The sequence below is a fragment of the Miniopterus natalensis genome, chromosome 9 (genome assembly GCF_054644295.1).
Source record: "Miniopterus natalensis isolate mMinNat1 chromosome 9, mMinNat1.hap1, whole genome shotgun sequence".
NCBI classification, from domain to species: Eukaryota; Metazoa; Chordata; class Mammalia; order Chiroptera; family Miniopteridae; genus Miniopterus; species Miniopterus natalensis.
Window position 1 is genome coordinate 73,829,073 of NC_142089.1, and position 25,261 is coordinate 73,854,333.

The 25,261-nt window shown below is 39.2% G+C and overlaps 2 protein-coding genes across 3 annotated transcripts in view; one reads left to right on the top strand and one right to left on the bottom strand.

Annotated features, from left to right (window-relative positions):
- Positions 1-241: 241 nt before the first annotated feature.
- Positions 242-24,651, bottom strand: RIOK1 (RIO kinase 1). 2 transcript variants are annotated; one of them, XM_087820658.1, is made up of 17 exons: positions 24,277-24,385; positions 21,321-21,531; positions 16,506-16,596; positions 15,369-15,438; positions 13,926-13,968; positions 11,275-11,367; positions 10,347-10,459; positions 10,165-10,245; positions 9,187-9,273; positions 8,647-8,784; positions 8,303-8,406; positions 7,980-8,086; positions 5,497-5,562; positions 4,369-4,488; positions 3,576-3,629; positions 2,095-2,247; positions 242-794 (listed from the first exon to the last, which is right to left on the bottom strand). In XM_087820658.1, exons 1-17 carry the CDS (start codon positions 24,345-24,347, stop codon positions 684-686), a joined length of 1,713 nt encoding a protein of 570 aa, XP_087676784.1. In that variant the 5' UTR covers positions 24,348-24,385; the 3' UTR covers positions 242-683. The 2 variants fall into 2 exon arrangements, with proteins under 2 accessions (XP_087676784.1, XP_087676783.1); XM_087820657.1 differs by lacking the exons at positions 242-794; positions 24,277-24,385 and adding an exon at positions 24,562-24,651 and having other exon boundaries at positions 859-2,247.
- CAGE1 (cancer antigen 1) overlaps positions 24,346-25,261 on the top strand; it is a 51,977-nt gene continuing 51,061 nt past the window's right edge. Inside the window, exons 1-2 of the mRNA XM_087820728.1 lie at positions 24,346-24,364; positions 24,652-24,786. Coding sequence (XP_087676854.1) covers positions 24,346-24,364; positions 24,652-24,786 — 154 coding nt within the window. The remainder of the gene's footprint in view (positions 24,365-24,651; positions 24,787-25,261) is intronic.

Genomic DNA, 25,261 nt, shown 5'->3' on the forward strand with positions numbered 1-25,261 from the left:
CAGGTAGTAATTTTTGTCTGTTTTATTTAGCACTGTATCCCCAGCACCAAAATACTCAAATATTTGATGAATGAATGAATATGCCAAATAGTTGAACATGAAATAGCTTCTAAAGTGGGAGGTCCTAGCTCAGGAAAGATTAAAGATGAAGAGTGCATTTCAGATCATCATCAATGCACAGAGAACAAAGCTGCAGTGAATCATCAACAGCCAGGAGAATTCTCCCATAAGTGAAACTCCCTTTTACAGAAACCATGGCCTTTTAATCATGTGACTTCAGATGGGTCTTTGGCATGTACAAACAAAGCAAAACAATTGGCCCAAGTTTGTCCAAAGTGCCTTCACACTGACATAAAGCTTGTGAACATTCAATACATTTAAATATTTATGATGCTTCAAAAAACATAATGGAGAAAAAATATATAGAACTAAAACTGTACAAAGTTCTTCATTAAAATAGCTTAAATAAATTCTCTGTCAGTGCCAGACAGAGTCAGTGACTGGATCTGGACAACAGAGCTTAGAGCTTTTTACATAATTACATGAAACACTTGAATCAGTCTTCACAGACATTGCCGTAATAGCCATTAGGTTAAAATCAATACCCCATCTTCCAGATGTAGCTTGGAGTAAGGCAAGAAAGTAACTGATGGGAAATTACTGTACATAATATAGTTCTGATTCTATCTGCCCTTTTTTGTCTTGGCTGTCTTCTCCTTTCTTTTCTTCACATGTTTAGGAATTTTGTTTTTTCTTTTCTCTCTCTGGGCTTCCTTGACCATCTTTTTTCTTTCCTGTAAAACAAAACCAAAATTTAAAAATAAATCTATGAAATATAGATAGAAGGAAAAAATAAAGACTTACTTGGATAACGTCACAGCTGTTTGCCTATGAATTGAATTTCAAGTAACACTTAATATTAACTCAATCAAGAGGGAAGATGGTATTTAAACAAATTTTCATTTTTTCCTCCTGAAGTTTAGCAGTTTTGAAAGCAGCAGGAAGCACATTTTTTTAAAGACAAGGTTTTCTTTTCATAAGCAAATTCCATTCATATTATTCACATTGCTACAATTAAGTAAAAAGGATTTTTTTTTAAAGTACACTATGAAAAAATAAAAATGATTATGGTTTGGTGGTGGAATTTGGGGTGAAATTGTCTTGAAGGTATCCTAATAGAAATCTGAAGATTGCAAAACAGAAATATCCATGAGGATGTTATTAAATGCTTGCAATTACTTTTCTTTACAAGTTTCATATTCTGACAGAAATAAAGGTTGGAAAGAGCCCAGCTGGGCATGGCTCAGCGGCTGGGAATTGACGTGGGATCCAGGAGATCGTGGTTCGATTCCCAGTCAGGGCACATGCCCGGGCTGCGGGCTCGATCCCCGGTCGGGGGTGTGCAGGAGGCAGCCGATCAATGACAACTATCTCATCATTGATGTTGCTATCTCTCTCTCTCCTTCTCTCTTCCTCTCTCTGAAATCAATAAAGATATATTTATAAATAAATAAAGGTTGGAAAGAGACAAAATATCCCTAGTAGACAAAGAGAGAAAATGTAGTAACAGCAAGTTGGGTATATCTCTCAGAAGTCTTACAATCCATACTTTATAAAATTTAAGGATTAAACTAAGAATGAAGAGTAATAGTTACACAGTTGTCATATCACAGTTGTGGTATCATTCAACCACAAGTGTCTCTTCTGTCTATAGCCAGGAGTGGAAGAAAAAGCCTTTCAGACTCTGGAAACTCTGGGCTGTAAATCTCCCTGAAGGGGCTCTTCAGTATTTCACCACGAGGCAACTCCAACATCATTTGTACTTCGAGCGAATGACAATCACTTCTAATCAATGTACTGAATTCAGTGTGTCCTTTCCGTGGCAGTGCCCAAGGAGCTCCCAACAGAAGCCCAATCTCTAGATAATGTTACCACCAAAATCAAAGTTCATGCTTAGGAACTAAAACTACAATTAGAGGTATTTACTAATCAATAATGTTTTCAGCCACCATAATCTAGATACTTGAGCAAAGAGAAATGAGAGTGGCCATGCTGCCATGTTAAAGAATTAGGGAATTTTCATTCCTGGCTAACCTTTTTATCAACTTCAAGGTCAGTGGTGGCTTTCTTGGAGCAGGCGTGGTCTCCCTGCTCTTCAGATCCTGCGTCAGAACACTCAGAGCTGCCACCATCTTCTGAATCAGAACAATTCTTTTCGTTAACCTGATTTTCTAGGAGTGCAGGGACCTTGAAAAGATTACAGAACCATGTTATTCGATCAGTTATCTGTTGTTATCAAATTTGTTAATGCCAGAACTCAGATTTTAGACTTGCAGATATACTTTGAAAAACAAAAGCCTGTACTCAAACATCAATACGAGGGAGGAAGCCTGGAACACACCACATGAAGAAACTGGGGCTTTACTGGATGACCCAACAACAACATAACTGTTCCACTCCAGAACTGGAAGACAGTTGGGATTTGGAAGGGCAGGCATGTCCTGAGTGATGACGGGGGTACATTCTGAGCAATGAACTCCTATTAGGCGATTTGCCGTTGTACGAACACTCCACAGCTCCTGCTATAATTATGTGCACTGTACTTTCATACAATTGTTAGCGCAGGCTTGTTTACACCAGCATCACCACAAACACGTGAGCAATGTGCTGCACTATGCTGTTGTGATATCGCTAGGCAACGGTTTTCCAGCTCCACTATAATCTTATGGGACTGTAACAGTATATGCAGGCTGCTGTTGACTGAAACATCGCTACGTGGTAACGACTGAGAAATACAGACAGGAGTAAAAAAATGCGTATTTGAATAAATTTGCAGCTGTTTTCCTACGAATCAATTTGAAGTAACAATTATTATTCACCTGATCAAGAGGGAAGCTGATATTTAAACAAGAAATTTTCATTTTTCCCTTGAAGTTTTTTTAGGTTTTTAAAGCAGCAGGAAGCACTTTTTAAAAAGAGATTTTCTTTTTATAAGGGAAAAAAAAAATTTTTAAGTCAATTCTTCCCATAAAAAACAAAGTAAATTTTCAGAGCCAACTGTGATCCTTCATGTGTAAGCCTTTAATTAAAAGAAATAAAAACTACCTTTATTACTGCTTAAGCTAGAATTAATCCCTGTTACTCTAAAATGTAAAACAAGATTATTTTAAGGAAAAAATACTGCAGGAATCCAGCACTATCAGACTGCTAAAGACCTGAGAATGCTCTTCATACATACTTTTAAGAAGCTGGTTGTAAAAACATCAAGAAGCACATGGTTATCATTAATAACTTCACAAATGAAGACCAGGATACAAAAAAGATCAATGCCTCAGCTATAACAACAGATCAATTCAGAGGCAGAATGAAAAATAAACCAGACATTTCTGTATTTCAGACTATGATTAAGAAGACTGAACACAAAAAGGGCATTTCCGAAAATGCTCACAGACTTCGAAAGTATATATACTAATAACTATATCATTGTTAATTTAATTCTAATATACTTTACATTAAATTTTATACCCTTTAACAGAGTTTTCACATAAATAAAGAGCAACACATATTCTTTATACCTTCTGAACTCCTGACAAGTCTTTCTTCAATCCTGTGACGGTTTGGTATAGAATCTTGTAACCACAAAGAAAAAAACAAAAATTAACATAAAACTTGACAATGAAATAACACACTCCAATACTAAGAAACAACACTGTGGGCTAAATGATATACTGTGGGATTATAAAAAGCTGCCTAAAATTCATCTCATAGTAAAAAGAAAGTTTATAGCATGGGTGTTGTTCTTGTCCACCGAGCATACAGGCATCAGCCAATTCTAGCCCACAGGCCAAACCCAACCGACAGACTCATGGCTTCTACTGATGAACATTCGCAATCAATATGACGGAAAACTCTGAATCTCAAGAAAATGAAATGTATTCTCCTCCCCAACGTGACTCCTTCTTTCTCTCATTAGTAGACCAGTATCATGAAAAGCTGTTGTTATTAGTGTTTTATATTTCGTCAATAAAAATCCGGAGGAAATTTTTTTCTCTTTTCATATAATGACCTACATAGTAGCCTCGGTTTTGCTTCTCAGCCTGCAAAGCCTAAAATATTTACTACCTGGCCCTTTAACAGAAACAAATGTCCAGACCCTGAAATATCTATGTTAATGGATCCAGTATAATAACCACTTATATCCTAGACTTAAATACCAGTGAATTCACTTTACACTCAACGTGTAAGAAGGCCATGCGCATGCCACGGGAATGAGGCGTCTCACTAGGTTGGAAGGCAGCTGGAGGCGGCAGCCTGGGCCCGGCAGCTCCCTCTGCAAACGTGGTGCCCCGTGGGCGCCTAGCTACTCACACTGTCCTGCTGGGCGTTCATGGCCATGTCTTCTTCCTTCAGCTTCATCATTATGTCCAGGTCCCTCTCATAGTTTTTTACTTCAGTCAAGGTTCTAGGGATATATGCTCGCTTAAACACCTAGCGAACACAGAGGGAAAGGAAAAACGAAACTGTTATTCGCACACTTCTCACACTTGCTCAGCACCCTTGCCCCCATCGGGCACAGAAAACACACCCTCACCAGCACCCTCGCCCCCATTGGGCACAGAAAACGCACCCTCACCGTCTACAACACTGTCGGCCAGGCCGCCCGCACAGGCTGGTGCTGCGTGGGCTGTGCACTGTGCCAGGAGTAGGTTGTTACCAAGGCTAAAAGACTAAATATGACTACGGTTACCCTTTGAATAGAGTAACACTCCTCTCTCCCTGTTTGCATTCTAAGAAGTTTTTCTGGGTGGGAGACAAAGGAATGTAATTGCCTGGCTGTGCCTTATGAAGGAACACATTCTAACAGGAGCATCACCCACCCTATGCTATTGCTGATGAACACAGGGCACCTTATATTCATCCAGCACACTAATATCTGTGAGAATTAATAAAATTAAAATAAAATAAATAAAATAAAATAAATAAAATAAAAAAATAAAATAAAATAAATAAAATAAAATAAAATAAATAAAATAAAAAAATAAAATAAAATAAAATAAAAAATAATGCCTACTGTGGATCATCTTCACAAAAAATACACTGACTCCCAAGATTAAAATAATTTCCCTTTTTACCAAACACAAATATTTAAAATCTGAATTACTACTGAATCAATATTTAAAAATCCATATTTGCAAACGAAAACAGGCTTTTCCTTCTTGAATCAGATACTCCAATAGGTTCTTTAAAATGTTTTCCATACTCCAATAGGTTCCTTAAAATGTTTTCCACCTAGGACACTGGACTAATGGGTTGCTGAGTGGAATGATGTAATGGAATGTAAGTTATACAACAATTATATAACATATTACATCTCAAGGAAATATTATCATTTAAAATAAGTGCCTATAAAAATCAAGTTCATGCCTTAACAATATTTTTTAAAAGACCTCAAAGCACAAGTGTTTCCTAAGGGTGTGAACAGATGATAAACCTTACCTCTTCATCCACACGATCTTGGTTGGACCTTTCCTCCTTGGTCCTTTGGGATGCCATTTCCATGGCCTTGGAAAGAAAACAATTACTTTCCTTCACATTCAACCTATAGAAGATACATCCATTTCCCAACTTTAGTATAAACCTGTTCTAATCTTCCTCGGTATCACCTCTTCAACTTATAATAAAAAGGACTTGGTGTCTTCTCGTGGTCAGGTTCCTCTCATGTTAGACCTCACCAAAAAGGCTGCTGTCAACCCAAAGTAACAGGATAAATCAACCCTGTCTAACCTCAGGGAGCCCTAACCCCTTCCTCTAAAGTAATCCACTTTTACTAAGTTTCAAACAATTAGCAAAAATACTTACTAAAGGAAAACTGAGACCCCAAAATGAAAGAGCCATTCCTTAATTCTTGAGCAAGCAATGAAGGGATCAAAGGGAAAGCGGATTGTCCTCTAATCTGAGTATGTGGCTCCAGTGCCACTGCAGCATGAACCACCAGAGGAAGCCATCTGAACAATGACACTAAAAGTGTGACACACGTTCTACAGGCATCCTTGGGCTCGTAAAACTGAAGATTTGTTCTCTAGTCTATTTAGAATACACAGAAAAAAGGATAGAACAGTGGTTCTAGGTGGCCTTTTGTTTTGAGGTGAGACAGTAAAATTAGCGTTAAAGGGTTTAGGAATATAAATGATGTGATATTTACTCATTCAATTAACATGTGCTTAGTTACTCCTGCCAGGTACTGATTAGGTATTGGCAATACAAGAGTAAAACTCCTGTCCCTTAAGAGTTCATAGTCTAAGTAAAGTGTGAAAAAATGAAAAAAACTTTATATAGGAAGTGATACAGTGTGACTACTTCTATTAGTTACATAACATGAAAATACTGTTGGCTCTCCACATCTGTGTATCTGTATCTACAGGTTCTTCATCCCCAGATTCAACCAATGTTGGGTTGAAAATATTTGAGCCCTGGCCAGTGTGGCTCAGCTGGCTGAGTATCGTCCTATGCACCAAAAGTCTGCAGGTTCGATCCCCAGTCAGGGCACATACCTAGGTTGTGGGTTCAATCCCCATTTGGAGCACATACGGGAGACAACTGACCAATGTTTCTCTGTCTCTCCCTTCCTCTCTAAAATCAACAAACATATTCTTGGGTGAAGATAAAAAAGAAAAACAGATAACCTGAACATCAAAATTAAAAGCTTTTATACATCAATGAATACAATCAACAGAGTGAAAAGGCAGCCCATGGAATGGAGAAAACATTTATAAATCATATAGGGTTACTAATCAGAATAGGTAAAAAAATCCTTTAACTAAAAAAAAAGTATATGATTAAGAAACAGACAAAAGACTTAAATAGGCATGTCTCCAAAGAAGATATACAAATGGCCAACAAGTCCATGAAAAGATGATGAACATCATCAGAGAAATGCACATCAAAACTTTGTGACACTAGCTTACACTTACCAGGATAGCTACTCAGTAACAATTGTTTGTGAGGATGTGAGAATGTGGAAAAATTGGAACCCTTGCACACTGGCGCATTTTTGATGAAAATGTAAAATGGTGCAGTCACTAAGGAAAACAGTATGGCTGTTACTCAAAAAATTAAGAGTAGAATTACCATATGATCCAGTAATCCCACTCGTGGGTGTACATCCAAATGAACTGAAGACAGGGTCTTGAAGAGATATTTACACACCCATGTTCACAGCTGCAGCATTCACAACAGCCAAAAGGTGGCAGTAACCAGGTGTTCATAGATGGATGAATGGATAAACCAAAGGTGGTATGCGCATACACTGGAATTATCACTCAGTTTTCGAAAGGAAGGGAATTCTGACATCATGAATGAACTTTGAGGACATTGTGCTACGTGAAGTCAGTCAGTCAGAAAGAGACAAATAGTGTGTAATTCCACCTATATGAGTAGTCAGCTTCAAAGACAGAAAGTATAATGGGCTGGGAGGAGGGAGAAATGGGGAGTTAGTGTTTAAGGAGTACTGAGTTTGTTTCGTAAGATGAAAAAGCTCTGTGGATGCCCGGTGTTGATGGTTGCACAACAGTGTCAATGTACTTAATGCCACTGAACTATACATTTAAAAATGGTTAAAATGGTAAATTTTATGCTTTGTATATTTTACCACAATTCAAGAATTTCTGCGATACAGAAAGGCCTCTGAGAAATAAGGGAAAGGAATTAATGAGCAAAAGCTAAGAACATTTCTTACTAAATGTTCCTAACTTTGACAATCTATGTAATCTTGTCTGATGATTAAAGTCAAGAAACCTGGTTTTCCCATTGGCTTTTTACTATACTTTTGATTCTCCATCTGTGAAATCAGAAGGAAAAGGTCTCAGTAAGCTGTTAAATGAACAAAAATTATGCTGAGCAATCTGAGTCCTCAGAAGTGCCACATAAATGCAAATTACTACTGCTAGTTTCTGTTTTTTCCCTTCCTTGCCCCATCTCACCTTTGAGAGATAAGCGTCCATGTTCTCTTGAGTAATTGATGGGTCTGTGACAAATTCAAAGAGCTCCCGCACAGTCATCACAGCAACATTGCGCTTCAAAAAGAAATCTGTCAGAAGAAAAACGGTAATGATAGCTTCACAAGGGAAAAGGTTATTATTCCGACAACTCTATAGAGAAACAAAGAAATAAAAACATATCTTCTGCCAGCTACTGGTATAGGTATCACTGCATCAAACGACTTAGCACTAAGATTTTATATCAACACTTTAACAGATTATAGGCCCAACACACACAAACAAGCTGGTAGACAATTTCCACTTACCATTGACATTGGCACAATCTTTTCTCAAGAACTCCAAGGCATGTGGGTGGTCATGCTCCACAGACTGAGAAACGTCAATGATGTACACACCCCCACCGCTGTACCTGCGGGCCAGACACGGGACTGTGAAAAACACCAGTGATGTGCACACATCCACGAGGGTGACGTGAGGGCTCAACTCAATGACTAAGGCCACCAAGGCAGGAAACACATCCTATACTGTGACCATGTAGAAGCCAACTTTTAAACTTTAGAATTTAGGATGATATCTTGGATTGAAATTTTATTTTTTCAAAGGACATGAAACTACTTATGGGAGGTTCCTAAGGGACGAACATACTCACAGCATGTTAAATTCACTGAGATCTGCATGGACGAGCCTGGCATCCTGATACATTGTTCTCATGTATTGAATGACCTGCAGGTACAACTCCCGAGCCTTGGATTCTGATAACTGGATATTTTTCAAGAGTGGTGCTGGCCTTCAATAAGAATAAAATAACAGTGAAGATAAACTGACAGGGCCCCATTTTCTTGCTTATACTACATTTGTTACAGGCACTTTTCTTCTATAACTCATCACAGAACAACCTGGTTCATTACAGATGTACCTTTCCAGAAACTTGTCAACAAACAGGTGCTTTCCCAGCTTACCATACAAAATATTCCTCAAAAAGTAAACTTTGTTATTCTGAAGCATTTTAAGACTTTAAAAGGTAGAATAAATTAATAACTCTATGCACTAATACACTGGAAAAGAGTCATTAAAAATATTCCAAGACAAAACAAGCTATTTTAATGGGAAATATTCATATATTGGATAATTCAAAGCACTTAAAAATACAATCCTGAGCATGTAATTATTAGGCCTTCCACATACTCACATGTCATCTTTACCAATGAAGCCCATGACAAGAACATGACTTCGTAGCAGGATAGGTTCTGGGCATGGGATCCCTGCTGTGTTTAGCCTGTGATAGTAAAACAGATAAAAGCACAAAAAAAAAAGTTGAAAAAGCATCTAAAACAAATTACAACAGCTACAGTACACATGATGAATACTGCTGCTAGGAAACAGCATCAGGGTCTCTCAATATATTACTGTATTCCAAAAACTTTAAGACACTAGTGATTTTAAGTGGCACCATCACGCACCATCAAGAACGGCAAAACACTGCCAATTCAACTACAACATCCCAAAGCCTCTAACACTCAATCCAATTCCAGAGATGTTAAACTGTGCAAAAAATTTGAGTCTTAGAGTTGATGAAATACAGCAGATATGTCTGCAACGATCTTTCGAGCTGATCAGCCTTAGCAATGATCAGTAAAAACAACTGCACCCATACCTAATAGCTAACTGAACACATGCAGACTTCAGAAGGGTTTTCAAACACTCACTAATACCTGCTTAATACTAAAATAGCCAGCATATGTCACCCATGTACAGCATATACATAAATGTGTCCAAAACTGGACTGAAATAAGAAAAGGAAACTGACAGAGTTTTGGACCTAACAAAACTGTCTAAAACTCTAATACCTGTTTAAAAATGACACATCATTCCCACCACCTGATTAAGTCACTTCCCTGCTAAAAATCCCGTAACAGCTCCTCACTGTCCTCAGTATGAATTCTAAGTGTTTTCACCTGGCTTCTAAGGCTCCTTAAATGATCCAAACAGACAAGATATGGTAGCTCCTACTGTCCAGAAATTGGTTTCTGCTTACTTCAGCAGGTCTAATGGACCTGAACAGCCCCACCATGTCCCTATCTTTGGACAGCACCACACTGGATCTGCCGGTGAGAAAGAGCCGAAGCCAATGTGCAGGCACAGCACAGACACACACTGAGACAGTCACCTGATCAAGTTCCTCATTTCTTTTTCTGCCCAAGTTTTCACCATTTTTCTGGGGTTTCCTTTACAATAGCCATGACGAAATCTTGAACAAGAAAAACATTTGTTATCTGAATCATTGCATTCTAGTTTTTATTTTTTAGAATACAGAAATTAATCCAATTGTAAAAAAAAACCTGAGCTTACCTGAATTCCCCACTTACATACTTATCCCGATCTTTGAACACCAAAATAGAAGTTTTATAAATTTTGATTGCTCTGCTCTCTCCATTTGTTGTGCTGGCATGGTATACATTAGCCTATTTTAGGTCAAAACCAAAGAAAATTAAGTTTGTGTTAAATAACTACAAACAGAATTTTACTTTTTCAATCTATTTGATTCTATTCTCAAAAGTTAAGTCAAATGAACTGAAATAACAGGCACCAGGAACACAATCATCTTTTGAATATATGAATTAAAATATAAACCATCATACCAAAAGACACAGTTAATATATCTCCAAATTACATAAATAGTAAAATCCAACTTAAATACATGTGAGAAGCAGTTTCAAACATTTTTATATCTTGAGCATGTGGAAAATAGTTGAAGACACTCTCACATCCATGATTTATAAATTTATTTACTGAGAACTGCTTCCCATAAGAATGAGTTGCTAATTTAAAAACTCCATCTTTGTTCTATCTGCATATCCATATATATATACATATGGAGAAAGACATTTGTTGACTCACAGAAACTAGACCATAACCTCCTGCCCCTATTAGCAACTATCTAAATAGGACTCAGGCCTGCAGTATCCTGACCATCTAAGCTCACTGCTGAGCACAGCTAGTTGGCCTCAATGGTACGGTAGAGCAATAGCAGTGAAAAGGCACAATTATGTGCACGACTTCCTACCTAGCCATAAATATTAATAAAGCCATTTTTAGAAACATTGATTAAACTATCCTGACTCTTATATGTGTGTGTGTGTGTGTGTATACACACACACACACACATATATGTTTCTTTTTAAAGGCACATTTTATTTACAAAATGCCTTAGTTTCATTTCTTATCTGAAATAAGAAAACTAACATGAAAACATTCAGATATCCAAAGAAAAGCTCACTTCTTTTCCTGTGCTAATGCAGCCATTTATCTCTGATATGATTCCTCTAGTCAACATTTTGAATAATATCATTCGTGTTCTGGGATCCAACACCTAAAAATAAATGCAAAAAAAAGAAGTTCAGAAAGATAGTACCAAATATTTCTCACTGAAGAATTTGACAATTAATAAAACTAAAGAACTTAACTGTATCATGCAATCCTGGTTGGCTAAATGAGAGTTACTATTACAGTGTTTTAATTCATTCTAATTTTTAATAAAGAGAATGTGAGGTGAAGGCAAAGGAACCAGAGAGACAATAAACCAACAAGTCATTCAGTCAAAGAAATCAAAGGCTGCCAAGTCCAAGGGAGGCAGAAATTGACTCCAGACCAATATTCACTAATAGAAATACAATGCTAGTTACCACATTAAAAGATATAAAAGATAACAGGTAAAATTAGTTTTAATACATTGGTTTTAATTCAATACATCTCAAGCACTACCACTTCAACACGTAATCAATATTTTAAAAGTTATTAGTGAGAGATTTAACATTCTGTAACCCTAAGTCTTCAAAATCTAATGTGTATTCACGTTTACGGCACGTCTCATTCAGAACACCACATTCCAAGCGCTCAGTGGCCACTCTATTTGAACCAGGGGTCAGCATCCTATAACTCATGAGTGAAATCCAGGCGGCAGCCTGTTTGTCTACAGCCTGTAAGCTAAGAACAGTTTTTACATTTTAAAACACTTGTTAAAAAAAAAGAGAATTGTGAGCCACAATGTTTAAAGTATTTATTCTTCAGTCCTTTAAAAGAGTTTGCAGCCCCTTGCTATAGATGAGTAAATCAGGGAAAGTGTCTCCTTCCAAGTCAGGGCAGTCAATTTTGAGTAAAGACGACCCCAAAGTCCTCCTTAACAAACAGGAGGCAATGAACTAAAGCCTGCTCCAGTCCATGTCTGAAACCGAAGCAACCACATATTTACATGAAATTTCCAGGGACACTACAAGAGCTTCTCATGGCTCAGGCAGCCCCTCTAGCTTCATAGAGTGAGACAGTGTCAAGTGGCCAAATCTAACTAAACTCTAGGGTCCATCCTTCAATGAGGTGGCTATGGTCATCCCAGAAACCTAAGGTTGATAGAAACAAAATAACTGTAAAAGACTGCAGAACTAAAACCCAAACTACAACCATGGCAAATGGAAGAAAATGAAAGGAAAGTGAGTGACTAGGCCGAAACCAAGCTTCCTTCTCTGCTGCACAGGTAAACAGCAGGGGTGTAAGCTGGCTGAGCACAGGAATCCACAGAGACCTGAGCATCTGCAAAACTAGCAGGTAGCCAAGTCAGGGGGATAGAAAGGCGGAACATACCAAAAAGGCTCAAGATAGGGAAAGAGAAATAAATATAAGAGAATAAACTTACAAGTATGTTTTATAAGGATAGCTTAAGACTCAAAATATATACTCTCATTCAAAATTCATTTCAAAGAGATGAAAGAAGGATTTTAGGGTCTTGGAAAATTAAAGCTGCCTCATCTCTTTGAGCTGGACCACACTCTGATTTCAATCACAAAAAGAAATCACACAGAATAAATTAGAAACCAATGGAGACACAGATCCCAGACCTGCCCCCACCTGACTAAATGTGAAATTCAATTGCACAACTGGTTCTAGATCTCAGGTAGGGTGTTACTCCTTCGGGGATTGAGGTAAATAGTACAAGTGGTGCTATGTCTTAAACCAAGGATCTGTAGGTTGAAGGGGCTGCTACCGCAAAATTTGTTTGTGCACATGTGTGTGGGCAGGGAGAGGGTCGTGGGCTGCAGCAGCAATGTTCTGATCCTTCTTATCACTTTGTTCACATCAAAAATCTGGGTTAATGCCAACATCCAATCACAACCCACTACATGTAGGAAAACTGGGGGCTGACTTTCCCCCATTCTTGAACAGAAAGAATCAAACAAGCATAATTTCTAAACCAAGTAAGGGATTTCTAAATGAAAATTTTAAGGCATTGCCCGTCTCTCTCTCATACACTACCACCCACCCTACTTTGTGGCAGATACCTGAACTGCTTCTGAGAAAGTTCACAAAATTCCTGGAGACCTTGTTTAAGACAAGAGAAAAAGATTCCTGGTCTTACAGTCAATTCTGCTTCCCCCGAGAACAGGGGGTGGGAACCCTTTTTCTGCCAAAGGTCATTTGGATATTTATAACATCATTCCCAGGCCATACAAAATTATCAACCTAAAAGTTAGCCTGCTATATCTGGTCAAACATTTAATTAACTCATCCCTAATGTGATGGCTGGAATTGCTTCTCTTTTATGAGGCCTTGGCAGGCCAGACCAAATGATTTCAAAGGCCATATAGGGGCCGTATGTATAGGGCAAGATGTTCCCCACCCCTGCCCTAGATGAAAGCATTGCATGGTGGCTTCACAGGGCCATGAAGGGGGCATGGTTCTAAATTGTGTATTAATAGTCCTATTACAAACAAAGCAAAATGTAGATCTCTAAACTCAAAACTATAAGAAGGAGTAATTTTATATAGGAGTAATTTTATATAACATTAGTATTAAGCAAGAAGGTGAAAGGAAAACTATAATCCAGAGAGAAAAAAGTGCTAGTTTAAAATAAGAACTTATAACACATTTAAATTGTACCTGTTCTACAGTTGCTCTGTCCGCCTTGTCTTTGATGCGATACCTAACCAAAAAGGAAAAAGTATAGGTGACACTCAAAATTCAGTCAGAGAAGCCAAATAAAAAGTTTCTACATGTACATCATTCCATGAAATTCCTAAGTAGGTAGCTGCTTTAATAACAGATTTCAGGATCTCGACAGTTTCATCACTCAGTGAAGCACCTTTCATTTCCCCTTAATAAGCAATTCAGTTCCCTAGGGCAAAAGGAGCGTATCTGCAGTAAAAAATTATATCCATAATTTAGAAGCATTAAATAAAAAGAACAGGTGGAGTAAAGTAAACTATGCTGTAAAAAAGATCAAGTCTATACTGTCCTTCAAATCTTTCCTGATTCTATTAGTACCTAATTAAAGTCAATTTATAAGGCTTGTTCTTTTAGAGTCCTTTCTTCAGACACAAGTCGAGACATCATTTCAAGCAGTTACTGAGTTCTGTATTAAAATGCAGACTCTGATTAGCTTAAGCTCAAACACTGACTCAATTAGCACACGAACCTAATGTAATAGAGTTAAACACAAAGATTCAGACACTTCAATGAAATAACAAATGACTATGGTGTTTCTCAGAAAGTTAGTATATCTTGCGTATAGCAATAAACCAGAAAAAAATTGTTTTTTTGTCAGCGGAAACTTGGTTTTTAAGTTCAGTTCTAACACTGCTAGTTGTATGATCTTAGTGCCACTTTCTAAAAGATGTTAATGTCTTAGAGTTAATAGCATATAGAAATTAGGCAGATCTTACAAATGGTTTTGAGAACAGAAGTGTAAATGTAATTTGTTTTTGGTTATATTATTATTTAGTTTTAAATCTTCCCTTCATTTTTTTTGTTTTGTTATTCCAACCCAAGGATATTTTTTCCATTGCTTTTGCTTTTCAGAGAGTGGAAAGGAGGGAGTGGGAGAAAGACAGAAACACTGATGTGAGACACATCAACTAGTTGCCTCCTGCACACACCCCCCGAGTGGGGGCAGGCAGTGAACCCACAACCAGGTACATGCCCTTGACTGGGAATCGAATCTGCAACCCCGTGGTTTAAGGACAATGCTCCAACCACTGAGCAACACCGACCAGGGTTTCCCTTCATTTTTAAAAAACATATCACGAAAGGGAACAATTTTTAAATAAATTCTAAAAAGGAAGCATTTTTATGCTAAGATTTTAACCTTTTAACAGTTTAAACATTTAAACAGAAATTTACAAACACTGTTATCCTAAGAGCATATTTGTGAACAAAGGCATTTAAGCTTAAAAAAAAAAAAAAAAAAAAAGGCTTTAAGTATACAAAAAATACACCCCAAAACAAAAATACCATCCTTTGCAAAAGAATTATGACCACAATGCCACTTATTTTGTCTAGATTTAGTCCCTATCAGCCATGTTTTATAGTTAAAATATTACTTACATATCGGCTTCCTTTTGTCTAGACTTTTCGGTGACTTTATTTATGACAGAATCAGTAACATTTAGCTTATCTAAAAAATAGGGAGGGGGAAATCGACAATGTAAACAACGTCTTTCTGAACAGGACACTTCTCCTCTCTTCCTTTTCTATTTTCTAAATAGTTTATTATACATAGAACATATTTTAGTAACAAAAATTTTTTAATGTTTTTAAAGATAAGCTCTAAGTTGTGTTTCCTTGATAACAAGTGTCACTTTTATCACTACAGCCATAATTTTTGAGCCATAGAAATCTTGATATAGAAATCCCTCAAAAATACTCTATCTGCATATGCTGGATTTCAGACACTTAATATTTTTTACAACTAATATAGGTAATGTAACTGCCTGAATTCTAAGTTTAATTCTAAACTTCAGTTTCAGTTCAAATTATAGGTCCATGAAAGGCAGTAATAGGCTATGAGATGCTATGCTAAATTTATAACAAGTCAATGTCTACAACAGAAAAACGACCTTGTATTTCTCTCAAAACATTCTGATTCCTGCGTTCAACAGCTCATTAAATGATTAATGCCTACATAAAATGTCTCTGGTAAACAAAATGTAATTATATCCAGCATTCTAGTCTTTTCAATATCCTTCTATGAGATAATCTGACTACAAAATCTAATATAAAACAGACAATAACTTGAGTGTATCTGCAATTTTGTATCTGTACACCAGGCAAGAAACAGAACTAAAAGAAGCAAAACGCTGCTTCTTTCCCTTGAAGCAATGTTTTTAAGTTACCAAGTTCTTATTTCCTCTAAGCACTATTCAGTTGGTAACACTAAATATACTCAGTTCTTTTCTATTTTTTATGTTTTTATTGATTTTGGCAGAGGGGGTAACATGAATTGATTTTCTCCCATACGTGCCCTGACTGAGGATCAAACCCACACCCTAGGTATGTGCCCTGACCAGAAATCAAACCTGCAACCTTTCGGTATATAAGGTGACAGACGCTTCGATCAACTGAGCCACATCGGCCAGGGCAAAAATACACTTATTTCTTGATCCAATAACATTTTATAACACTTCATGTGTTTCTGAAGAATTTTCTCATAGCCCAATGAGGAAATGTATTTTACAAACTCACCTAGATTAATTTTGTTCTCATATTTCCGTAAGACCTTGTCTGCTGGAGTAGACATTTTGGCTGAATTATAGTTGGAAGGCTGTCGATTTGCCTAGAAGAAATGAGCTAGAATTTAAGGCACTACTTATAAATACACACCTAAGGTTCATCATCATGTGTTTTTCCCCTGGTTCACGACTAACTATTAAAGCATCAACACTTAGAGGAGTACCTGAAGGCCAGGAAGGATCAGACGTGCTCAAATGTTTTCAAACCGCTTCTGAAATAGCTGGTTAGAGTTACTGGCTAAAATGAAGAGTCTGCATAATCTGAGTGGGGTTTTTTAACCTGTTCATAATGTATTCCTCACTACATTATAAATAAATTAAGGTTTAATGCATTTTTCTAATTTGACTGTTTTGTATCTCTAAAACTTGAAAATGTTCACTTACGGCCAATGTGAATAATAAAGAGCCCAGACCAATAATACACTGGTGCTAAGAATTTCATTTTGGGCCTGGTATCTCAAGAAAAGAAAAGATGAAGACTGAGGCTTAGCACTGACTGGTGCCATGTACAAACTTAAATAATTGGAAAAAGAAAGGGGAGGTGACATCCAGAGCACATAAGTAAGAGAATAAAGTATAGATAAAGTATCTATAATAATTACTGATTCCATCCTGTTACCTAAGCCTGGAAATTGGAGGCTGGGGTGTTTATTTGCAAACAAGTTAACTTTTTTCTCAAATGTAACTTTTAAGATAAATTTAAAATTAAAATAATGTTCATAGTAGAAAACACAAGTAAAATTTTAATCACCTATAATATCAGGGCCCAAAGATAACAGCCAGCTGACATTTAAGCACATATATTTTTTTTCTAGCTTTCTTAAAAGAAATTGCACTCTCCGTTCAAATTGTTAAACGTCTTACCCATGAATCAATGGAAGAGTTACCAAAACAAAACCACAAGGGGGAAATTTCTTCAGTTATTTTAGAAGTCCTTGCATTCTAGTCCACAATTTAACTGTTTTAATTTTCAGGGAAATATTTCTTATTTTCTCCCCTCCCTATCTTTTCAGGAACCTTCATGCTCCAGTAAGAGGCACCCTGTTAATCCTATGGCTCTGCAAACACCTGACACTTGGTACTCCCTGGTTGAGACACAGGCTCTGCGTGGCTTGGTCACTTGTGTAGCTCACGGACATATCTCCATGTCATTAATGAAGTTTCCACTGCAACACACTGTACGGCTGCATAATATCCATTGTGTCAACAAACCCTATAGCAAATTTAATCACGGTTGTTTTCAGAGTTCTTCTACTACAAACAATACTAGAGGATCATTTTGGAACTAAAACTTTGGTATGCTCCTAGAAAAACTGCGGAGTAAAAGTGGTTATTTTGTAAGCTTTCATTAATGCCAGTTTGTCCTCCAAATAACTGTACTATTTACTGGACTGTCAATTACATATTTTATGTCTTTGTCAGTTTTGTAGGTGAAAACAAGGCTTCTCTATATATATTTAATCTGCATTTCTTTAATTACTAATGAAGTTGGAAATTTTTCTACATGTTAACCATTTGTAGAAAACTATTCGTGTTCTTTCCCATGCAAATTTTTAAGCTCATTATCTTATGATAATTTAAATAACTTTTTATTTTTATTAATCCTCACATGAGGATATTTTTTCCATTGATTTTTAGAGAGAGTGGAAGGGTGGAAGGGACAGAGGGAGAAAGAGAGAGACACAGAGAGAAAAAGAGAGACAGAAACATCAATGTGAGAGAGACACACTGATTGGCTGCCTCCCATAGGCGCTCCAACTGGAGCAGGGGATCAAACCTGCAACTCAGGTATGTGCCCTCGACTGGGAATCAAACCCATGACTCTTTAGTGCATGGGCAGATGCCCTAACCACTGAGCCTCACAAGCCAGGGCTAAATAAATCTTTTTAAATTTACTGATATGGAAGGAATCTATATTCATGACATCAGGAGAAATATGGAAAAGTAAAAAATAAAAATCAATAAAGGCTGGCGCTACAGGGCAATATAACCTGAAGGAAATCTTTCACTTACTCAATTTCAGGACCACAAAAAGTCTTTTAAAAAAGAAGACATATAGAGACATTCAAGATGGCAGGGAGTAGGTAGATGTTACACTCACTCCTCCCAGGACCAAACTGGAATGAAAACTAAATTATAGAGCAAGCAACCTGAATAACCAACTGAAGACTAGCTGGAGAAAAGTCGCATAACCAATGACTTACAGAAGGAGCCACATTGAGACTGGTAGGAAATGCGGAGATGTTAAAAGGGCTAGCTCCGCTCCCATGGGCAGCGGCTGAGGTTTCAGAGGGATATCTCAGCTGCAAAGCTTCCCCCTGAGAAGCACAGAGTCTCAATCCCAAGCTGCGCTCCCCAGCCCAGAGCACGAGAGCTGGGAAAATGCACCCACATAACTTCTGGCTGCAAAAGTCAGCAAGGATTCTGTTGGCCCTGGTGAGAGAGAAGTCTGCTAGAGACACGGGCACCTTCTTAAAGGGCTAGTGCACAAAATCTCCTTTGCAGCTACTCACCCTTGGATCTAGCAGAGGGAAGGGTGGAACACTCTAGAGTCACATGAGGAGAGACTGAGGTTTGTGGCTACGGGGAGAGAGCTGAAGGAACAGCCTCCAAGATCCTTGTTCTGAGACACTCTCCCAAACCACAGATGCCATCTATCTTGGATGGAGCACTCCCCTCGACAGAGTAAGACCCTGGGGGAATGCAATAGCCCCACCCTCTAGATTTCCTTTCACACCACCCTATAAGAGCTTTTGCCCTGCTGAGGAATCAGCTGCCTGGGCCAGAGTGTAAAGGTCTGGGCAGACTCAGAGGGTATTAGTAACTAAGTTATGTGGCTTTGGGGCAGAGGCCATTCCTCTCACTTTTCCATGAACCTAACTGGGGCTTCCACCAAGTGGGAGATCCGCTAGCCCCTCTCTCCAGGATCCCAGAGGCCCCACCCTATTGAGATTGGGCTCCTGGCAGAATCTGGGTCAGCCTGAGTTGTGTGGCTCAAGGACAAATGCAATTTTTCCCTTACAGAGACCTCCCATCACACAGCCAAATGGTCTGTTTGTGTCTAATAAACTCTGCTGGCCTCACCCTGATGACTCCCCAGATCCTGTCCCAACACAAAGGTGTACAAGCACCCAGTAGGTGAGAGCCAAATTTGGTATATCCTGGGTCATCTGCTGAGTGGCCTCAGACCCAGCATTGGCACTGAGTTTGAACCTACATCAATCTGGTGAACATCATTCGTCCCTACCTGGTGACTCACTGAGAACCTACCTCATGTAATTTGAGTACCGCCAGAGGCTCTTTCAACTACTGAGCCTAACAGGCAGCTGGCAGGCAGAGGCAGTCAAAGGTGGATCTCAGGGTGCCTTGGGACTTTTGTTGACCTATCCCCAAGCTCAGTGCAGGTAAAAACCATCCTTGGCGCACACAAGAATAAACTCAAAATGGAATAAAAACTTAAATGTTAGGACTCAAAATCATAAAAATCCTAGAAGAAACATAGGTAGCAAAATTTCAGACATTTCTCAGAGCAAGATTTTTTTCTGATATATCTCCTTGGGCAAGGGAAACAAAAGAAAAAATAAGCAATGAAACTACATCAAACTAAAAAGTTTTGTACAGCAAAAGAAACTGTCAACAAAATGAAAAACCACCCACTGAATGGGACAACATATTTTCCAATGATACATTTGATAAGGAGTTAAAACCCAAAATATAAAAAGAACTTAATATAACACCAAAAAACAAACAAGCCAATTAAAAAATGGCCAAAGGACCTGAATAGACACTCCTCCAAAAGGACATACAAGTGGCAAATTGACATATGAAAAAATGCTCAACATCACTAATCATCAGAGAAATGTAAATTAAAACCACAAGATATCACCTCACACCTGTCAGCATGGCACCATCAACAAATCAACAAACAAGTGTTGGCGAAAATGTGGAGAAAAGGGAACCCTCCTGCACTGTTAATGGGAATGTGGATTGGTGCAGCCACTGTGGAAAACATTATGGAGGTTCCTCAAAAAATTAAAAATGGAACTGCCTTATGACCCAGCAATTCCACTTCTGGAAATATATCCAGAGAAACCTGAAATACTAACTTGAAAAAATATATGCACCCCTATGTTCATTGTAGCATTATTTACAAAAGCCATGATTTGGAAGCAGCCCAAGTACCCATCAGTAGATGAGTGGATAAAAAGGCTGTGGTACATTTACACAAGGGAATACTACTTGGTCGTAAAAAAGAAAGAAATCTTATCTTTTGTGACAGCATGGATGGATCTGGAGAGTATTATGCTGAGTAAGCCAGTGAGAGAAAGTCCTATATAATTTCACTTCTATGTGGAATCTAATGAACAAAATAGAAACAGATTCATAGATAGAGAGATCAGACTGACAGCTGTCAGAGGGAAGGGGGATTGGAGAGCTGGGTGAAAAAGGTAAACAGATTAAGCAAAGAAAAAAAAAAACCCTCATAGACACAGATAACAGTATGGTGAATGCCAGAGGAAAGGGGATTTGGGGGAGGTAGAAGGTAAAGGGGGGATAAATGGTAATGGGAGACGATGTGACTTGGGGTGATGAACACACAATATGCAGATGATGTACTGTAGAATCGTATACCTGATACCTATATAATTTTATTAACCAATGTCACCCCAACAAACTCAATTAAAAAAACAACAGTAGACCCTCAAAAAAATAAATAAAAAGACATAAGCAAACAACAAAAAGATGTATAGAATCACTTATAAAATACCTGTGGGTTACTCCCTCCATTCGAGATATAACACTTGGTGAATTTTCCAGCTCCATCATCCCAGTCCCAATCATCATCATCATCATCATAATCCTCCTCCTCCTCATCTTCTATCTCACCTTCATCCATCTTCTCAGTCACATTATTTTGAAAGTCTTCAAATAGAATGTCATCTTCCTCTTTGATCGTCTTTAAGTCAATGTTTTCATCACTAGAAATAAAAATGTTTTAGCATGTTTATGCATACTCTAATTAAACTTACATATGTATTTATTTACAATATAATAGACTAAACCTATACCAATAAAACTAAAAGGTTCCCTTACAATATATCTGCCAGTGATCTTAATCTTAGTACCAAGTTCTGTTTTTCAGAGTTCTGTTCCAGTTGTTTGATTGTTCTCTTGGTCCTACTAAAAAGTACATCAGGTTAAATACACCTCTGCCTAAGTTAGAATTTACATTGCTATCTTCTCTGCTGAATGACCTGGCTTTGATCAATATTCCAGATCTGACTAGAAAAACTACTTACAGAGATGCTTTAAGAGAAGTTAAAAAAAAAAAAAAAGCTTTCTGACAAAACTTGGGAATAAGTCTAAAGCAGCTTTACCTTGAACTCAATACCACCCTGCAACAAAAGAAGCTATATTCAAGATTTGTGTTACACAAAGAACTTCAAATCACCCTTGTTCATGAAGGGAAGAAATGGTGAATGTAAGCACCACAAATGAGAAAGTAAGTTGGGTAAAATTAAACAGAGGTAGGGATTGTCAAACCCAGAGAACATGGCCACAGTAGAGAAAGCACAACAGGGCTTATTATTGCCACGTGAAAATTCAGACCCAGTGTTACATCTTAGTTTTTCAAGAGAAGCCAGGTATATGGATTTTTGTGTAAAATCTTCCACTAAATTGGCATTTTCAATTTTATCAAAACGCTGTGCATACCAAACAAAACAGTCTGGCAAGTCAGATTCAACAGAGGTACTACCAGTTTTGACCTCATGCAGAGAATGAAGACAGAAACAATATAAAACAATTGATAATATGCACTACCAGCTTAAGAAGTCAGATGTGAATTTAAGTAAATCCAGATTATCATTCCTGACTTATTAGCCATGGTTTACAGGGCTCCAAATCTCCACAGAACAAATAATTATTAAACACCTATTTACTAGGATTTCATAATTATAATCCATAAATTGATCCTTCATTTGCTAATAACCTAGAGTGGCATGTTAAAGTTAGACCTCCAATAGTACGGGAGCTTCTCAACCTCAGCTGGACAATTCTTTGTTGTGGGAGGCTGTCTTGTTGCCTCACAGGATTGCTGGCAGCATCTCTGGCCTCTACCTACCAGATGCCACTAGTGCAGCAGCATCCCCAGTTGTGACAAACAAAAATGTCTCCAGAAATTGCCTAAAGTCACTGGAGGGGGTGGGGGCACTGGGAGGAAGGAGAACAGAATCCAATGGTTTATCTTTATAATATCCAGTGGTGGATAGTTCCCCTTAACTTCTTCCCTTGGGCCTTTTGTATGCTCATGTGTAAACATAAATCTGGAATGTCCTTCTCATTTCTCCAGCTAAATCCTACTTATCCTTCCAGTATTAGCTTACTATAACTTGCTCGGGGACGTCTTCCCTATTCTTCACCCATTTCTCCTTTGTCCTACTTATCCAATTCAAATACAAATCATTTGTCTAGTTATTTAATATGTTTTCCCTGCCAGAGTGCAAGCTTTGTGTCAAGTAACGTTTACCAATGTATCCCTACCAACACTAGATCTGACTCATAGAAAGTGATCAATGTATACTTATTGGAAAACCTACAATTAAGAAAATTTACATGCAATGAAACCTTACTGTATACATAGGTAAAAACCATTTTCTATAACTGTTTCATTTTGCTTTTGTGTAATAGTTACTCTTAATTCCTGTTGCCTCAGATCCCACATCCAATCTACCACCAAATTGTCACTGCTACCTGCAAAACATATCTCTATGACCCTATCTCTAATGTCCATCATCTCTAACTGAATTACTTTATTACTTTTGTACCGCTTCCCCTCTGCATTCCAAAACCATCTTCTCCATAGCAGAGTGATTCCTTTAAGTCATAAGTCAGATGATGTCACCCCCCTGCTAAAACCCCTCTTAGGGCTCTCTAAGACCTAGAATCTCTCAGCTCCTTACTTGTAAGGCTCTAGGGGATCTGGCCCCTTTTCACTTCTGTATCATTACCTACCAATCTTCTCAATTACCTCTGCTGTGCTCTAGGCACAATGGCTTCTAGATCTTCCTTTCACAGCCAGGAGGGATCTCAAAGTGCAGACTTTGCACTTGCTGTCCCCTCTTCCCGAATGGCTATTCTCTCTCCTCAGCCTCAGGTCAACTCATTCTCGTCGTTCAGATCTCGACTTACCCTCTCCCTGAACAAATCATAACTTAGTCTATCAACTGTTTTAAATTATTTGCATAGTATATATTATCTGGTGTGGGGGTTTGGGTTTTTTTTAAAATACCTTTGTACTTGTCTGCCCTCCCTCTCTAGTAGAAGGTAAAATTCAGTAACAGGGACTGTTTCGTGTTCATCACTATCTCCAGCACTGCGAACAGAACCTGGCACGTATTAGATGCTCGCGTATTTTTGAAACGCTAAATGTAGTCAAAGCACAAAAACCTGTTTCCCAGTCTCTATGCCCAACTTGGCCTCTCAGCGATGCTCACCAACCTGGGAACCCTGGACTCCCTTGACAAGTGGCTTTCATTAACTCAGCCACAAACTGGGACGAAAGTCGCGGCTGGGATGGAAAAAGACGCGAAAGGCTGCGAGGAGAGCCCCCGAGCGGCACTACCAGCGTCCCTCTAAACCAGGGTTCATGCCGTCCAGGGAGCGGCGGCGGCAGAGACAACAAAATCCCAACGGACCCCCGGGTGTGCGTCACGGCCTTCTACCTGCCGGAGGAGTCCGCGTCGTCGAACTGCCCGGGAACCACCCGACTCATCAGCAGCCGCCGGTAGTCCATGACCGAGGGCGCAGGGTGTGAGCGCCGCCGGAGGCCCCTCGCCCAGAGCTGGGCCGCGACTCGCGCAGACGACCCAGCCGCCCGGCCTCCCCGCTCTGCACTCCCCAAGCCTAAGGCGCGGGCCACGTGCTTTCAGGAATTAAAACCCACAGCCCAGGCACTGCGGCCCGGCGCCCGAACGGAAGCCCCGCCCCTACCGGAAAGCCTGTCCTACCGGAAGTCCCGCCCCTGGGCCCCCTGAGGGCCTGGAGCTTGTGCGGTCTGTGCGGGAGGAGGACTTAAGGAAGCGTCAGGCGAACTTGAGTCGCCTTCCCCGCCGTTCTTCCCGGCGGTTTTAGTTCCTGCACCTTGCTTTGCTTGTCCTCCCGTAGAAGGACGCGCCAGCCAGACCACAGGTTGTTGGCCCGGGGGCTCACAGCCACATTCCCTCTCAACTCCGGTAACTGACTTCGAAGTTCCCCGGGCCGCGCCCCCTGGGGGCCGGCGCCCCGCGCGCGCCGTTCCACGCGGAGAACGGCTGGCGCGGGCGGGCGCGCGTCACACAGGAACGTTCCGTCGCGCTAGCGCCCCCGCGGCGAGTTTCTAACAGTCATCCGTGGGAAAGGTTGAAAAGCGCTGTCGCTCCCGCGAAACCCAGTGCGGAGGGGTGGGGGCGCGAGGTCCCCATTGTGGATGTGAGAAACTGCACCGGCCTGGAAGGGAGCTCGCTTTTGCGATTTAGGGGGTTCGGTGCATTGTTGGAGGTGAAAATGAGAAGTGCTTTGAGAAAGCTGGTTTGTCATGACTGAAAAGAACTTGAAAACAAAGTCCTCAAGAGTTTTGACTCGTAACTCCACTGGCACTTCTTTCCCCCCCCTGCATAATTTATTGATTTATTTAGTGCGGATTGCGCGGCCGGTTGGGGGACTGGGCCG

Bases quoted from the DNA above. Each gene is read 5' to 3' on its own strand.
- RIOK1 (XM_087820658.1), bottom strand. From the start codon at position 24,347: ATGGACTACCGGCGGCTGCTGATGAGTCGGGTGGTTCCCGGGCAGTTC. The intron at 13,969-15,368 runs GTAAGTAATATT...CTTTTTGGTTAG, and splicing joins AGACAAAAGGAAGCCGATAT to GTATCGCATCAAAGACAAGG. The intron at 10,246-10,346 runs GTAAGCTCAGGT...TTCTTGTTCAAG, and splicing joins TATGTAAGTGGGGAATTCAG to ATTTCGTCATGGCTATTGTA.